A 17,468-nucleotide genomic window follows, 5' to 3' on the forward strand; every position below is an offset into this window, starting at 1 on the left:
ACCAAGAAGGTGTCGTTAAACGGTAGGCACAGACTGATACACTTTAAGTACCTGCAGCGGGTCTATTACACCCCAGAGAGACTACACAGGTATGGGCTTCGCCCATCGGCAGAGTGCGAACGCTGCCATTTCCCGGTAGCAGATTTCATACATATGGCCTGGCACTGCCCGGGTATAGCCCGGTTCTGGACGGCGGTGTTCCTGGAACTGAGCCTGATACTGGAAACAGACATACAGCCTAACCCAGCGCTGGCGTTGCTGGGATACTCCAGGCCTCTCCCGCTGGCGCTGAGACGCCTGACGGACGTGGCGCTGTTAACGGCTCGGCGCGTTGTAGCGGCGTGCTGGATGAGGGGGCCGCTTCCTACTAAGACACGCTGGGCCAGGGATATGCTGTACTGTTGCACGCAGGCGGAGACATATAGTGAATTGCTGCCCCCGAAGAGCCACCCCAAGAACTTTTGGGGGCTGTATAGGACATATCTGACCGCTGGGGCCGCCGAGAGGGCGGGCCAGGCAGAGACGCAGGACGAAGGACCCAATGCACACAGCGAGTCGGAGAGAGGTGTGATACTGGATCGCACTCCTGTGGACGCATGATTGGGTGGCAGGTTGGCGAGACTCTCTAGAGGCGCGCCTGCGGGTTGAGGGGGTAGCGAGGCACCATCCGGAGGTGTTTGGCATCCTTTGGGTGGGGATGGGTGGGAGACGGAAGACTACTGCAGGGTTGCCAGCGAACTGAGAGTGGAACACTGCCATACCTGCTCACTGCTAGATGCAGAGACGGCGGACAAGGCTGTATGTAGAAGCGAGAGGGAGGAGACGGCGTGCGTGTGGTGGGTGGGAAGGGAGGGGGGGTGTTGGGACTTGTTTTACAGAAACTCAGGTACTAGTTCGGGCTAGCAGGGGGAGGAGGAAACTGGTGGGATTGCCCCCCATACATGCTGGTCGGTAGCGGGGTCTGGGGGCTGGTGCAACCACTGGTGTCAGCAGCAACGGAAATGGGATCACCTTGTGTGTAGATTCTCCTGAAACGCCGCCAGTCCTCCGGGATGTCGGCTAAATGGCTGTGTAGGCGACAACTGCACCCCCCCCCCCCTTCCCCCCCCCCTGCAGCTCAGGGGGGGTAACGCATGGCTATGTGACTTTATGACGCTATGACCTGTATGTTTACTTTTGGCCAATAAAGGTTTTTGAAAACTAAAAAAAAAAGAAAGGACTCTATAGCTCCTCCTTCACACCAAGGCTCAAGCTCACATTTTGGAGTGCCATTTGATGATTAGTTGCTGCTTCACAACCAGACAGACCTCCAGAGTCGTTCCCCCGACCCAGGATAGGAATCTCCCTAGAGGTATGCGGGGGCGGGGAATAAATCCCAAGTACAAGCTCAAACTCCTACCAGTCATTCCAGACTTTTCTACAACCATATCAGGGGTTCAGTTAGAAACAATAATACCAACAGAAAAGTAAGTCCTGTAGTACTGCCAGTAGCTGCAGAGGGGGTAACCAGACCAATACCCAGAAATGCACCAAAAGAATATGGCTTACCGTACATGGCTGCCAACTCTGTGTCCTCACATTTAAGGAGCAGTATCGTCTGGAGGAGTGGAAACCCCATTGTGCAGTTTGGCCGTTTCAGTGTAGGTTTCTTCATTTGTATCTGAACAGGTCAGTACAGGTAAATTGCATCAGTACGGGTAAATTGCATCAGTACGGGTAAATTGCATCAGTACGGGTAAATATAAGCATCTAAGGACTAATAGGACGGATCCTCAGAAGTCTAAGGAACAGGTGTTTCATTCTCCGTGTTCTTCATACTAATGAAGACAAGAACTGGAGGCCCTTCTTAGACTTAACACCCTTTAAAAAAGTAATTGTTCAGGGTGGTATCCTTCCAAAACGTCATCTCATCTGGCTCAGGACGAGTTTCATCTTCTTCGACTTTAAAATGCACTGAAAGTTCTTCATTCTGTGACCATTGACGAGCCGCACCAGGTCTGAGTGCTACCTTTTGGCCTCAAGTGTTTAGTGAGAATATTACGCCGTATACGGCCTCGACAGCAGTGTCCTTCAAGTGCTCAAACCTTCACTATAGCATTATCACAAAATCGGCTGTTGAAGGCCCTATAGATGTAGGATTAAAATAACTGGCAACTACTACCTGGGCTATTCTACATTTCCAGACCGAGTTTTAACGAAATAGAAGTCCTCCTTGCAAAGATATGGTTATCCTGAGCATGCCTCAACACTTTCCAGTTTAGATTTTACCCCTACAACGAAAGATGATGACTAATTGCCTTAGCTACACTCATGAAAAGAAATTAATCTTACACTGTAAGGTAATTCAGTTCCTTATTAGGGGACATATCATTTTGTATCCCACTGGTTCCACATTGTTGATCGCATATGAGGCTGATGCTGGAAAGTCTTGGATTGTCCGAGGTGACAGACCAGAGCCACTAGGACAGGACATGGAGAGTTACAGCTGCTTTAAGACAATCTCTCTCTCTTGATGGCTAATATTTCAAACTTGTCTCTCCTTTCCTAGGCAAAAACCCTCTTTAATGATACTCAACTCTGCTGCGCTGCTTTCCACAATTAAACATTGTAGGAACCTGGCTCCTTATATAATATAGCAAAAAGAGGCATATTGTGTAGAGTCCAGGCATCTCTTGTCAGTGGACAGGGTTTGCCTTCACAATCCCAATGTGATAGTGTGGTCGAGCAGCCTTAGGCTTATCAAAGAGGAGTGTTAGGCATTTGTTGTTCATTACACACAGTCAATAAATGATACACACACACACTCAATAAGGACATCCCCACCAATATAGCAAAATATTTTGTATCTTTGTATCATTTTTGACAGCAAGAACATTGTTATTGGGTAAGTTGTTTTTAAAATAGCAGTTTGAAAAAAATTGTTTAATATACTTTTACCTTTCATGCAGTAATGTTATCCTATGGGGAAAAACACATATACTGCATACAGGTGCTTACAGGACCAATCTTATGGAGTTGAGGTAAGTTTGGGGTAAGGTCCAAGGCAGCACCAGTAGGTCACCTTAGGAGGCTTAAGGGCTTCCAGGTGTAGAGGTGATTTTCGACATTGGGTGCCCTGTTGGTTTCAATGGGGAAACATTCCTGGGGAAAAAGAGGCTGCAAGCTGAGACTGGGGAGGTCAGACCAGTTGAACCCACAGGGGGACTCGATCTTTGAAATGCTTAGGCACGTAGGGACACCGTTGGTCCACTTCTCCACGGGCTGTAGGGCTCTGGTGCAGTGGTGTCTTTAGGCATCGAGTCCGTGCAGCAGGAGACATTCTTGGTAGAGAGAGGCGTGCAGATGGTAAATTGAAGTTTAGTCTGGGCAGACCGAATGTGGGGTTCGACTCTGGAGGATCTCAGGACATTGTTGCCACCATTTTTCCACTTCAACTCGGGCTGGGGGCATAGGTGCAGTGGTGCTTTCCAGTGTCAGGTTTTCGCGGTCCGGTGTCCTCTTGGTACTTCTTGGGTGCCTGTAGGATGCAGGGAAGTACCTTGGCTACTCCACTGGAGATGCTAGTTGCGCCTTGAAATGCTGGCAGTCCTCCCAGGCTTTTGGTGGCAGAGCAGTTTCAGAACAAGTCTTTTTTGGTGCAGTTGTCACGGAAAACAGGCAAGCCTACAGGGTTGGTGTAAAGTCAGTTGCTGCTTCTTACTTCTTGCTCTTTGATGTCCTTCTTCTTATGTCATCAGAATGTGCTTTTCTGGTGTAAGGGGCTCCCCTAAATACTTGGTTTATGGGTGTTCAGGGGAGTGAAGCGTGGTAGCCAATTAGCTATTTATCCTTGAGGTCACTACACCCCCTATATGACCTCTTCCTGTGGGAAGTGGGCATAACCCTGTCCCGGAGTTCCTAATTCTGCCATCACTAAGATGGCGGGATATTTCTAATGGGGGGCACATCAGGCAGCTCACCTTAGTGGTGTGACTGGCCTGGTAGTGCACTTCAACTTCCACCATAGTTTATTTTCTGCCTGTCCTGGTGACAAATGGGCCCAGGAAAGGGGGTTGGCATTTCTCCTGTCTGGGGAAGCCCTGGTCACATATCTAAGGCGGGAGATGCCTTTGAAGCCTCCTGCCTTGATATGCTGATTACTTAGCCTTCCTGCTTGGAGGAGGTGACACCACCTTTGGCCAGAGCTGGCTTTGTTTCTGCCCCTAAAGAGCTTAGGCTGTCACCTGCAGGTGGTCAGAAACCTGTCTGTGGTAGCAGGTTGGTCGACACCAGTCATCCAGCACACTAGAGGCTGGTAGGTTTTCAGAGGGCCACTCTAAGGTGCCCTCTGGGTGCATGTATTAATGAATCCACTACTGGAATCAGTGTGGGTTTATTAATTCAAGGTGTTTGATACCCTACACGATAGATTTCAGTGAAGTCTTCATGTAGCTGGGGAATTCGTTTTTACCAGTGTCCCGCACATGTACTTCAAATGGCTTCCCTGTTTACTTGTGATATCTAAGTATTGACTTAGTCATCACAGGGGCATAGTTGGTCATGCAGATATGCCCACACATGTAATATAGATGCACCCTGCCTCAGGGCTGTAAGGCCTGCTGTAGGGGTGTGTTACCTGTACTGCATGCAGTGTCTGCAGGCATGGCACACAGGGTTGTGTTCAATGTCGTGTTTTCACTTTTATCTGCACCAAGACACAGCCTGCAATGGCAGTCTGCATGAGTTAGGTGAGGGGTCCCTTAGGGTGGCACAATACATGCTACAGCCCCTAGAGACCCTCTTTAGTACCCATGCCCTGGGTATTCAAGGTACCATTTACTAGGGTCTTAAAGGGGTGCTAAAGGTATGGCCAATTGGGGGAGCAATTGTACAGTTTTTAGTGAAAGAGATCTGGCACTGGGAACCTGGATAGCAGGAACTCAGTACACTTCTGTCAAAATTGCATCAAGTACCAGGCATAAAGTGGAGGTAACAATGTAAAAAAGGAACACTTTCCTACGCACATAAAAAATGCTAGATCTGTGAGCAATTTGTTTATCTCTTCAAGCCCTGTTACCGCCTATGCGCCACTCATCAGTAGAAACTGGGAATGACCGTACATATTAAATCTGTGTGTTTAATACTGCTTTGTATAACATTTTACTGGGGAGTCCCAGCATGACAAGAATACATACATCAGACATGTTAATCTTGGGAAAGATACCAGTCTTGGAGAACCGTGCTTATAGGTAATTAACTTTTTCTTCTTTTCCCTAAGCTCTAAGCAACAAAATTGGAGTAGAAATGCTTTCTCTGTTTTACCTGATACAAAACGTTAGTCACGGATGCTCTTTGACCGTTTTGTGGCTCTCCCCACCTAACAGTTGATCAGGGTTTTCCAGTGTGATAGACACCTTAATGAGACTTCTTAAATACGTAAGCTTCTGTTTTTACTTCCAGCGTCCTGAAGGATCACTCGGTCCAGCACCTCCCTGACGGTTCTGTCATGGTGGAGTCTATTCTGATCCAAGCAACAACCCAAGACGACCCAAGCACCAAGGTCCTGCTAGTCTCCTGGACGTACCAGGTAAGTTCTTCCTCCTGTCATCATGTGAACACAAATTAGAGTTCAATTATTAGCAGAAACCTGTCTCAGACAACATCCTAGGTCCAATAGCCCCACCTGCTTATTGTGTCTGTCTCGCCTGTGATAGATTTGTGATCAGCAGGTAACAAATGGGAGCCAATGGGATTGACCTCTGGCCAACTTTGGCTGTTACCAGTGGATAAGGATTTTTGAGGGCGCAGATCAATTGAAGTATTTGTTTCTGGGTGAGATAAGGACTTAAAAGTATTTGGGTGTTTTGTCAGGGCTGCATTGTATATTGGACACACCATTATTTTGTCATGATCATCAAAGCCTTTCATTGCTATTGGATTATCAATCTCTGTGATATCACTGCACACTGTGTGGATCCAGGTACTGGTTTGACCATGTGAGTGTCTGTAGAATACAATGGTTTTAATCAGTCACAACATGCTCTGCATCCCAATGTTTAAGTAAAAAGGTCTCATTTTAGGTTTTACATGAGTTAGAACACCTAGTTGATAGACTCTTTCCTATAGCTGGGTGTATATAATTGTTTGTTCATTATTTCCTAGCTAGGAACTGTCATACCATGTAAAGGAAATGCCTGCTTTTCTTCTTTTGGTGTTATTATTATTTTTTCCTGGACAAAAACTTATTTTTGCAGCAACTGTACTGAATATAATCTAGCTCCTGAAGGAGCTACCCTTTCCCTAAACAAGTATCACTGAAGCTTCCTTTACAACAGTTATGGCACAGGATCTGTGCTGACTGTAGTGACAGCACAAAAGCTGCCCTTGCATGACTGTGAGCACAGTGGCTGTCCTTACTACAGTGACAGAATGTAGACTTCCATTTCTGAAGCACATAATTTTCTGCCCTTACTACAGCGCCAGTGCCTAAACATCTGTGTTATGGGGAGGACTCTTGCTCTCCGTGCAGCTGCAGCACATGAAACTGCCCCACTTCAGAAACACCACAATGGACTTTAATTAGTCACTACAAATGGGAATGCACTTAGCATAGCAACACATGAGAGCTAACATTTCAAAAGAGCTTCTTTTAAATTGAATTTGTTTTGTTTTTATTTAAAGGATGAAGAGTTGGGCAGTTATTTGACGTCACTTTTGAAGAAAGGATTACCACAGTCTAGCTGAGAGCAGATCCGGAGTGGAGATTTATAATCAATGTACAGATGTAGATTTTGTTTTTTTCTAGCGTTTTAAATAAACTTTAAGTTGCATTTCTCGGCTTTGTGATTTTCTGCTTCTTCCTACTATATTTTGAAAAATAGCTAAAACTATTGTGTATAGTATCCCTTTAACGTCCCTGTATTGAAGACACTTCGGTATATTAGGGGAGTTTGTGTGTGTCGTGTGTGTGAAAAATTGATGTTCTACTACAGCGTCTAATTGCCAATCTGGGGCTCTGATGCTACATAAATAGATTTCAGTTGATCATTAGGGAACAATACTAGTATTTCTGTTAAGTTTGACTGGAGTGTCTTTTATACTGCAATCTCCAAGTATGATGTATTTACTATACCCGGTGTGCATAACAATATCACAAAATCGCTTCACTTAACAACACGCCAATAAAACAAATTACAAATTTACCAATATCCTCAAAATGCAGCAAATTTGCAATAGAATGAACTTTGGCTAGGTGATGGGGAATAGTTTATTTTTCAGTGAAATCTGAAAATCTTGTGATTGGGGCGGAGAATAGACATATCTTGCCATATTCTTTCCCTTGGAGCAACAAATCTGAAATGGCCACCATATTTTCGTGAGATTACTGTACAGTATGAGATGCCATATAAGCTGATGGTGAATTTTTCAGCCTTTATACTGTTTGGTTCAGCAAGTCCCAGCATGTCAGAGACCCAAGAGTGAAAAAGGAGCCAAACGTGACACCATGGCATGTCTACATTTATTTTGAGAGGGGAAATGGTAAAAAAAAACTCAAGGAGATGGCATAAATACCAACGAGAGAGTTATGCAGTATTTTTGGCAGTTGGTGCAGAGATTGAGAGGGTAAAATGAACATACCTTCAGTAACATCATATCTAGTGGAGACACTATTTAGCCACAAATTCCTTACTTTAGAATTATCCCCAGGCGTCTGACTGGATCTGCAAATATTTTGTGAGCTGTACCCCTGCTTGCCAGTAGTTGTGGCCATCCACGCCGGAAGTGATGTGCACGGTGCCTATGTATGCGCCACCCCAGTGTGCGGACATCACATTTTTTTTGTGACCTCTCACACCAGAAGCGCGGAGTCATGAAGAACACTGACCACTGGTGTGTGGAACTAGGGCTCTGAAAGGGAAACACCCCTTAAATCTGTAGATCAGGGAGGATGGGTGGGTCGGTAAGGAATCTGCGGCTAGATACTCTACCAGATGAAGTGTTACGAATGGGAAGTAACTTGTTTATCTGATAGACACTCCTAGCTGCAGATTCCTTACCTTAGAATAGATACCCAAGCAATACCTTCCTGGTGGTGGGTCTGCAAACACGATTTAAACCAGAAAGTCCAGCAGGACCAAACGGGCAAAGGGTCCATCCCGACGGACCTGACTGTCCAGGCAGTAGTGTTTTGGTGAATGTGTGCGGTGAGGCCCATGTTGCTACCTGGCAGATGTCCGGGACCAGAACTCTGCATGCTAATGGAATGGTCGCAGCCTTTGCTCTGGTGGAATGAGCACATGAGCCTTCGGGAGGGGGGCCGAGGGTTGCTTCTTGGCTAATGCATAGTAGATCTTAATGCAGAGTACGATCTGGGAGATGGTTCATTTCTGCACGGCCCTTCTTTTCATGGCCCGACATATACCACAAAGAGTTGATCACCCACCCAGAACAATTTTGTTCGGTCAAGTTAGAACAACAACTCTCTTTTTGGGTCTAGCCGGTGAAGAGTGATGAGGAGGAGTGTGAAAGGTATGCAAAGTGATCGGCTGGCCTACGTGGAAAGGGGTGACTATCTTCGGCAAGAAGGACACTTGAGGCCGAAAGATCAGCTTGTCTGTGAATAAAGACACATGGAAGCTGAGATGACAATGCCTGCAGTTCACTGCTGACCCTGCGGGCTGATGTAAGTGCCACCAGAAAGGCCGTCTTGATGGTGAGGAGCATAAGAGGGCAGTTATGAAGCAGCTCAAAAAGAGCACACATCAGAAAAGCAAGAACCAAATTAGGGGCCTGTAGTATCCTGGTCTGGTATGGTTTCAGATGTGTCAGTGGAATGCTGACAGTATGATGATAGATGGAATGTTGGGAGTGGGAATGGACAGTTGGGAGAAGGGCTGAGCACCTGGAAGGTTGCTCCTGGTGGGGCTAATGACTTCTTATTTACATCTAACCTACATCTTGTAACCAACCTCAATAAATCTACTTGAAACTACTTCTTGGATGTGGGCCTGATTACTACAATTTTATTGGCGACGAGTTGAACTAAAGAACCTGCGTCTGCTACCTCTGAAACCTTCATCTTCAAGTCTGGAGTACCTACTCTCAAGATAAAGCAACTCTTGTAACTACAGCTGCGTTAACTCAACTACTGGCACACATCAGCCCCACCAGGGACCTCTACAACGGTCGCCCTTTACGCTACAGTGCCAGTTCCGGTCTCTACTGCAGCTCAAGTCTCTGTTTGCTGTACTTACAGCGTCTGTTCAGTTGCTGTCCAAGCCTGACACTCTACAACGTTTTTGTCAGGTGCTGTGCCCTCAAGAGAGGGTAAGCCTGTGCTGTGCTCTCAAGAGAGGGTAAGCCTGACACTCTTCAACGTTTTTTTTTCCTGTGCTGTGCCCTCAGGAGAGGGTAAGTCACACACTCTGCAACGCCATGTTCCTGTGCTGTGCCTTCAAGAGAGGGTAAGCCAAGCTATCTTCAATGTGGGTTATCGGCGCTTTTCAATCTTCAGAGCAAAGTGCGCTGTTACTTATGACTGTCTGCATGGTGTTCATTTTTTTTAAATCTGTGACATTTTGTTAGCGCTGCATCTGCGTAATCTCCACAGGAACTTCTGTCATGTTTTGACTTGGCAACAGCGAATGGCAGGCAACAACGAATGGCAGGCAACAGTGAATGGCTTCATGTGAAAACCGGCACCCCTCGTGAGTCTCTGTAAGCCTAGAAGTGTCCTAAAATTTATTTGTGCTGCGTTCTACAAGTGCCCAATTGATTTATTGACATTTTACAAGAGTTTGCGGCTTGTTTTGTGGTTTAGTTTAAAGTCTTCTGACCTGTTGCACAAAAGAAAAATGTTGTTGAAAGTTTACTTCGGGCGCAGACATTTATGCACATGGCTCGGGGGTGGGCATTTGATTTTTGTGTTTTCAGCCATTCAGCTGTTTGTGACTTTTGGGGCAAGTTTGTTTTTATATGTTCTGGGCCCCCAGTTGCACCCTCGACATGTGGCAGTTCAACCGTCATTGTTGTGGGTCAAAGCGGGCGCGCACGAGCCATGCAAAGCACGCGCTTACCTGTCCACTTTTCTCGTCGCGCGCTGTTTATTCTGAGTCCCCACGTCACCTCCATCACGGAATCTTCATTCTTCAGTGTGTCGGCTTGGTGCACGCTGATGCCGGGAGCCACCCGGTACAACGTGAAAAAACGTGCCGCCATTTTGGGGTTTGGAGTTATCTACATGATTTCATATTGCACGGAGTCATTGTGACAACCACGTTTGCCAACCACGTCTTAAATAAAGTTACTGCAATCACTATGTCAGCGGAGCCGCCGTGGGAGCAACAGGTTCAAGCTTTCTTCGTTTTTTGCCGTTCGTGGATGTACACAGGGATTGCCTTTTGTCTGGTGAGAGGAACTATTTGTTTTTTTTTTACTTCAGCAATTCAGGAAAATGTAGAATGAACATATGGGCTCCTGTGATTCCGGGATAACAACAATGACTCGTTATGTTTGAAGCTTGCACACTTCTTTATGTTATGCTGCCATCTAGTGTTAATTTCAAACATTGCAAGCTTGAAGCTCTTTGGTTAATGTCTCACCATTTAGTTTCTGTATGCCTTTATTGTTGTGTCGTTTACTCCATCTTCAACCATATGTACTTATGCTATTAGCACGGTTGAATCTGAAAGTTTGTGCTGAAGCCATTGCTACTCGGGTGAGTAGTCGCTCACCGGCGTGTGTCACAGCTCCATGGCATTACGTTGTGTTTCAAACGCTATTGCTTCGCTTGATTGCTTATGTCTCAATATTGTTTATGGACTCTAGGTATTTACCCCGTAGGTACATACCGTCTGGGTACACGTTGTAATTAGTCCATTGTTTACTGTCTTTTGCATGCCATGTGTCTCCCAACACCGGGATCGCAATGGGTTTTAGTCCCATTTGCCAGCAATGGGTTTAAGTCCTATCTGCTCACTGTACGCATAATTCTCATGTGTTTAGTTCGCTTGTCTTTTTACAAAAGATCTATGCAAGGGTGTCAGTCCTTTTTGCATGCCTTACGCATCTCTTTTCCTAGGGATTGGCCATGGGTTCCTACCCATGCATACGGGTTCCTACCCGAAAAGGTAACGTTTATCCTGTGTGTAAGCCGCACTGCGCCTCACGTTTGTCCTGTGTGTAAGCCGCCCTGCGCCTCACGTTTGTATCTGTGTAAGCCGCCCTGCGCTTCACGATTAATGTAGGTATAAGTCGCCTTGCGCTTCCTTGTTTTTTTGTCTATAACAGTCCACTCGAGGTTGCTCATGCATAAGCAAATGTCTTTACCTTTAGCGGGTGTTTTGGTTTAGGTCGCCTTAGTGCATGGGTTACGTTACTCTGGGAGTTTCAATTGTTCTAGTTTTTTAGCCCAGTTGTATTTTTCTATTTGTTATTTCTTTCTTCATGCTTTTGTCAGGGAAGAATGAGTATTTGCATTCCTTTCTCCTCTGTCGTCTTGTTTCCTCCTGATGTGAGCTGCCTTCTTGTATCTCTACCTGGCCAGTGGGTATGCAGAGGACAGTCATTAATGGTTTCTTTTTCTATTCTTTATTCGTCTCTTGTTCTGTTTCATTCTTCTTTTTGTGTATGGAAAGGAGGATGGGTAATGGTTTTAAGTTTACTTTGCCAACCTTGTTATTTTTGTGTCTCTCTCACTATTCATTCTGGTCTCCTTTTGGTTCTCTATTTCGTTGCATCTAGTTTCTCCATCTTGTTTCTGCTTTTCTCCTTTTCACTTCACCTGTTACAGTGTTCTTTTCTGTTTTTCTGTGGAAGAAAGGAGGATATGTAGTATCCTGGTCTGGTATGGTTTCAGATGTGTCAGTGGAATGCTGACAGTATGATGATAGATGGAATATTGGGAGTGGGAATGGACAGTTGGAGAAGGGCTGAGCACCTGGAAGGTTGCTCCTGGTGGGGCTAATGACTTCTTATTTACATCTAACCTACATCTTGTAACCAACCTCAATAAATCTACTTGAAACTGCTTCTTGGATGTGGGCCTGATTACTACAGGGCCCTTTGAGGAATAAGAAATGGCTTTGGGAAAACGTGCTGGAGACCTTTAAGAAGCCTATTTATTAAATGGGGACTTGAAGAGGGAAGATTGATTTGGCAGCCGCCGGAAAGCAGAGATGCCAGATAAGTAACACTTTAAGGTGTCCAATGCAGAGCCCTGCTGGGCTAGGATAAGGATAAACAATAAGACTTTGGAAAGGGGGGCAGAGATCAACCTGTTTGGCTGTGCACCATATCACAATCTTGTGCTAACAGCTTGCATATACTTTCTTGGTGGAAGGACTCCAAACTTCCAAGATAACATCAGACTTCGGGCGGATTTCAATTACTGGTACAAAGACCCATCAGAGGGCTCTCAATCGGCGGAACTGACTGACCTTCTGTCTAACCTCAACTTCAAGCAACTGGTGCTCTCCCCCACTCACGATAAAGGACACATATTGGATCAGGTGTGGTCTAATATCACTTGCGTGACCTCCCCGCTAACCTTGCCTTGTCTATGGTCAGACCATCTTATCCTTAAATTTAAGATTTGTGTTACTCACATCAGAACCACTGTGCCAATTGCCGGCAGATTAGCCAGGAATTGGAACGCTATGGATAAGACTGCTTTTTTACAGTCATTAGCTAATGATGTCCCCTCCTTGGACAATGACATAAATCTGTCAGTTTCTTCTCTAACCGACTGGCTACAAGCGGCCAGCAATCTCCATGCCCCGTACAAAAGAATTAAACTTGCACGGCGCACGGATGCCAATAGATGGTTTTCCGCCGACTTGAAAAGCAGGAAACTGACTCTCCGTCATCTTGAGCGCTTGTGGCGCCGTGATTATGACATTGAGGGAAAAATTAAATATTCTAGGGCGAGGAAGGAATATATGAATGCCATCTCTGCAGCAAAGGTGGAGTATTTCTCTTCTCGTATTCTAGACTCATCAAACAAATCTAAAGATATCTTCTCTGTCTTTAATGAACTGACCAACTTGGAGAATGTCCGTCCTAAAGTAATCCCCACTCAGTGTCTGTGTGACTCACTGAATTCTTACTTTAGTGACAAAATCACAGACATAAAAATTAGCATTCCCCAATCAAAGACCCCAATCATGACCGGCATGGCAATAAAGACTGGCTCTGCCACCCTTACCAATTTTCAACCCATAACCCATGGCCAGCTCTTGGAATTAATGATGAGAGTCAAATCTGGCTCCCCACTGGATATCTGTCCCCCTCGTATCTTGAAAGAATGCTTTTCCACCTATCCAACCCCTGTTCTTGCCCTTCTAAATGACTCCCTCTTGTCGGGCATAGTCCCGTCCGCTTTCAAAGAAGCCACGGTCATACCTCTATTAAAAAAACCCGGGGCGGATCCTGGATGTAAGGCAAACTACAGGCCCATCTCCTTATTGCCTTACTTGGCAAAAATTCTAGAGGCACACGTGGCGAAAACTCTCTCTAATTTTTTGGAGGAGTCCTCCTGCTTTGACCCTCATCAGGCTGGATTCCGGCCTGCACACTCTACGGAGGCAGTGGTCACTGCAGTTTTGGACACACTTCGAGACTGCGCAGATAGACATTCTCCCCAGGCCCTGGTGCTATTGGACCTGTCGGCCGCGTTCGACACGGTCGACCACAACATCCTGGTCGACCGTGTCGGACAGGCCGGCATACAGGGCGTGGCGGCCTGCTGGCTGAGGTCCTTCTTGGAGGATCGCTCCCAAGCGGTGCGTCTGGGGGACTTGATCGGTGTTAAACAGTCCATCCCATGTGGAGTGCCACAGGGTTCCTCCCTGTCACCCCATCTTTTTAACATATACATACTCCCCCTTATACAAACTTTGAGGGACAAACAGGTGAGAGTTTTTAATTATGCAGATGACCTGCAGCTACTCTTCACTATTGATAAATCTATGAGTCATTTCCAGTCAACCATGAGGTTTATTAAATCCTGGATGGATCAAAATCAGCTGAAACTAAATCCAGGTAAAACCGAACTGGTACTGACTGGGGACAGTGCTAAGTACTGGGGTCCTCACTATTGGCCTTCAGATCTGGGTCAAGCTCCGCAACCATCACCATTGGCTAAAACGCTCGGAGTCATTGTGGACAGTGACCTTTCACTAAAAGCACAAGTGGGACAAGTGGTCTCCAAATGCTTTTACCAGCTAAAAAAAATCAGGAAGGTCAGGCGACTATTAACGCCAGAAGCTATTACCCAGGTTGTGATCGCCACTGTTCTGTCCCATCTGGATTACGCGAATGCCATCTACCTGGGTCTCCCAAACTATTTACTCAAGCGTCTCCAGATGGTGCAGAACTATGCTGCTAGGTTGATCCTGAAGCAACCAAGGTGGCAGGCGGCGACTCCTCTTCTCATCAAGCTGCATTGGCTTCCGGTCATACAACGTTGTTCCTTCAAAGCAGGTTGTATGATCTTTAAGTCACTACACGGCAAAAGCCCTAAATTCATTAATCCATTAATCACCAGATACGTTCCCTCCCGTAACCTTCGTTCACTCCACCTAGGCCTTCTCCAGACCCCCCCTCCCTTTAAACTTAAACGTTCTGGTGGACGTAGATTTGCCATATAGGCCCCCTGCCTACGGAACACCTTTCCCCTGGAAATCCGGTCCTGCCAAGATCTCTTACCTTTCCGGAAAGCACTGAAGACCTGGCTTTTTAGACAAGCTTTTTAATCCATCTTTTCTACCTTCGATTGTGTTACTGTCAATTTTAGCGCCAAGAAACTAATCAGTGTTAGTGCGCTCAATAAATGATTTAATAACATAACAAGGTTGATTGCTGTCAACTGCTGCAGCTCAATCTCCACGCATGAGGGCAGAGCGTTGACAGGTTTGGGTGCAGAACCCTACCCCGCTGCTGCGAGAGAAGATCCTCCCGAAGGGGCAGCCTGACCAGAGGACCAAGGGACGTGCTCAACAGGATACCAGACACTTCAAGCCCAGTCTGGAGCCACAAGGATGACTTGGGCCCGGTCGTTCCTGATCTTCTTGAGAACTCTGGGCAGGAGCCGGATGGGCAGAAAGGCGTACAGCAGGCCTAAGCTCCAATCAAGATGAAAAGCATCTCTGAGCGAGAGCCTCCTCGGAAACTCCAGCGGGGAAAAGTGCTGGCATTGCTAGTTCTCAGCAGTGGCAAACAGATCTAACCAAGGTTCTCTCCACTGCTGAAAAAGACCTTGAACCACTACCGCAAGGAGGTGCCGTTTGTGATCCTCCAGGCATCTTCTGCTGAGTTTGCCTGCCCTGAATGTTCAGAGATCCCCCCAGGTGTTGAACCACCAGGAAAATGCCCTGACATTCCAGGCAAGTCCAGAGACACAAGGCCTCTTGACAGGGTCCACAATCCCACCCCACTCTGTTCATTGCAGTACTGCAGGGTGTTGGTGTTGTCCATGAACACCTGCAGTAACCTTCCTTTGATGGAGGGTAGAAAGGCTTTCAATGCCAGTCTGATTGCTCTGAGCTCCAATAGGTTGATGTGGAATCCGACTTCTGCCAGAGACCACAGTCCTCTGATCTCCACCTCTCCCAGATGGCCGCCCCAGCCCAGGAGTGACGCATCTGTCACTACTGTTAGATGAGGTTGGGTAATGGAAAAGTCTGCTGCTGGCCTAATCGTAGTTCGTTAACCACCACTGCTGATCATTTGCAGCGCCCTCTGAGATCTGAACCATGTCTGAGAGATTCTCTGATGCTGCGCCCACTGGAACTTAAGGTCTCACTGCAGAGTTTGCATATGTCAGCGGGCATATTTCACAAGCAGGAGACCATGAGGCCCAGTAGCCTCAGTCAGACTCACCTAAGTACAGGATAGAGGCTGAAACACCTGTGTCAGGTAAAGTCTGTGGACAGGCAGGACAGGAAAGTTGGCGTCCTTCAAGTCCAACGCTACCATCCAGTCTCCCGGGTCCAGGGCAGACAAGACTTAAGCGAGTGTGAGCATTTAGAATTTCTCCTTCTTCAGGAAGAAATTGAGAGGGCACAGGACTAGGAGAGGAAAAAGTCCTCCATCCTTCATGGGCACCAGAAAGTAGCAGGAATAGTAACTGCAACCTTTTCTGATGCTGGCAGCACCCACTCAATGGCTCCCTTGGCCAAGAGAATTGCCACTTCTGGGGGAGTAAGGAGACAAGGTCCTAGTCAGCCTGTCGCAAGTAGGGTGCATTTGAGGAGGGGTAGACACAAAGGGGAGGGAGTACCCCCTTCGGACAGTCTGGAGAACCCAGTGGTCAGATGTTATTGATCTCCAGTGGTGCAGGTGTTAGCTTATCCTGCCTCCCACTGGGTGCTCATGATGTTGTGAGGGCAAACTAGAGAGGCTTGGAACTGCGGCTGCCGGGGGAATGGTGAACTGGCCCAGTGATGGCTACCTTACCCATGAAGCATGTGGGTGCCTTGTCCTCTGCCACACATGGGCTGGTAAGCGTGCATGCCATGGTGGCTGGGCAGGTAGAGACGCAGCTGGAAGACCCATGGAAGGAGCGAAAGGCAGACTGGGGTTGGCAAGGGGGCAGTGGAATGGCCCAAAGTCCTGGCTGTGGTTCTGCTCTCCCAGAAGCTCTCTAGCACTGAGTTCCCTTTGTCTCCGAAGAGACGGGAGCCATCAAAGGACATGTCCATGAGCGGGCTTGGACACCCCGTGAAAAACCAGTGGTTCTCAACCAGATATGGCACCTAAGAGCCACCGACAATGAAACCGCTCTGCTCAATGAGTCGGTCATATCCAGTCCACATCGAATGGCGAACTTAGCTGCGTCCCTCCCATCTCCAATAGCTTGGGAGAGGATGACTCGGGCTTCCTCTGAAACCATATGTAGAGTGAGTGGGAGTATCAGCCGGAAAGGCATGCAGTGTTCACAGACAACAGTGCCAGGCTGGTGGAAGAAAACATTTTCTTGCTAAGGTATCTAGCCTCTTGAATTCACTGTCCCGTGGCGTAGTAGAGAGTTCGCCAGGATTTAGTTTGGATGTGGAGGCTTGGATCACCAGGCTCTCCAGGGTGGGGTGTTGGGTAAGGAAGCTTGGGTCCCCTGGGGTGGGGCGATGGCGGCGGGCTACTGTCGTACTCACAGAAGCCCCTGTGCAAGGCTTGGACCAGTCCCTGAGTAGGACGACCTTGAGGGCTTTGCTAAACAGGTGAAGTGGTTTGTAAGGGGGGACTCACGGTTGAAGCACGTCCGTCAAGGCGTTGGTCTTGACAGCCATAGAGGGAAGCTGAAGGTCTAGGACCTTGGACACCCTCCTCACTACCATTGGAAATGAGGCTCCCTTTTCCATAGCCACGGTAGGAGGAGAGACCAAGACAATATCTGGTGTCCAGTCTGCTGGCATCCGCCAAATCCTTACACCAATTATCCTCATTGGGGTCTAGGGGCTGGTATTCATAAAGGTCCGGTGCCCCCTCTCAAT

At 47.2% G+C, this 17,468-nt stretch overlaps 1 protein-coding gene across 1 annotated transcript in view; it reads left to right on the top strand.

Moving 5' to 3' along the window:
- The window catches only part of INTS11 (integrator complex subunit 11), a 167,337-nt gene extending 160,528 nt beyond the window's left edge, over nt 1–6,809 (top strand). The window contains exons 16-17 of the mRNA XM_085624103.1: nt 5,440–5,566; nt 6,661–6,809. Of these exons, the coding sequence (XP_085480229.1) occupies nt 5,440–5,566; nt 6,661–6,723 (190 nt within the window). The 3' untranslated portion in view covers nt 6,724–6,809. The remainder of the gene's footprint in view (nt 1–5,439; nt 5,567–6,660) is intronic.
- The last annotated feature ends 10,659 nt before the right edge of the window (nt 6,810–17,468 follow it).

This window comes from Triturus cristatus, chromosome 1_2, assembly GCF_964204655.1.
Source record: "Triturus cristatus chromosome 1_2, aTriCri1.1, whole genome shotgun sequence".
NCBI lineage: Eukaryota > Metazoa > Chordata > Amphibia > Caudata > Salamandridae > Triturus > Triturus cristatus.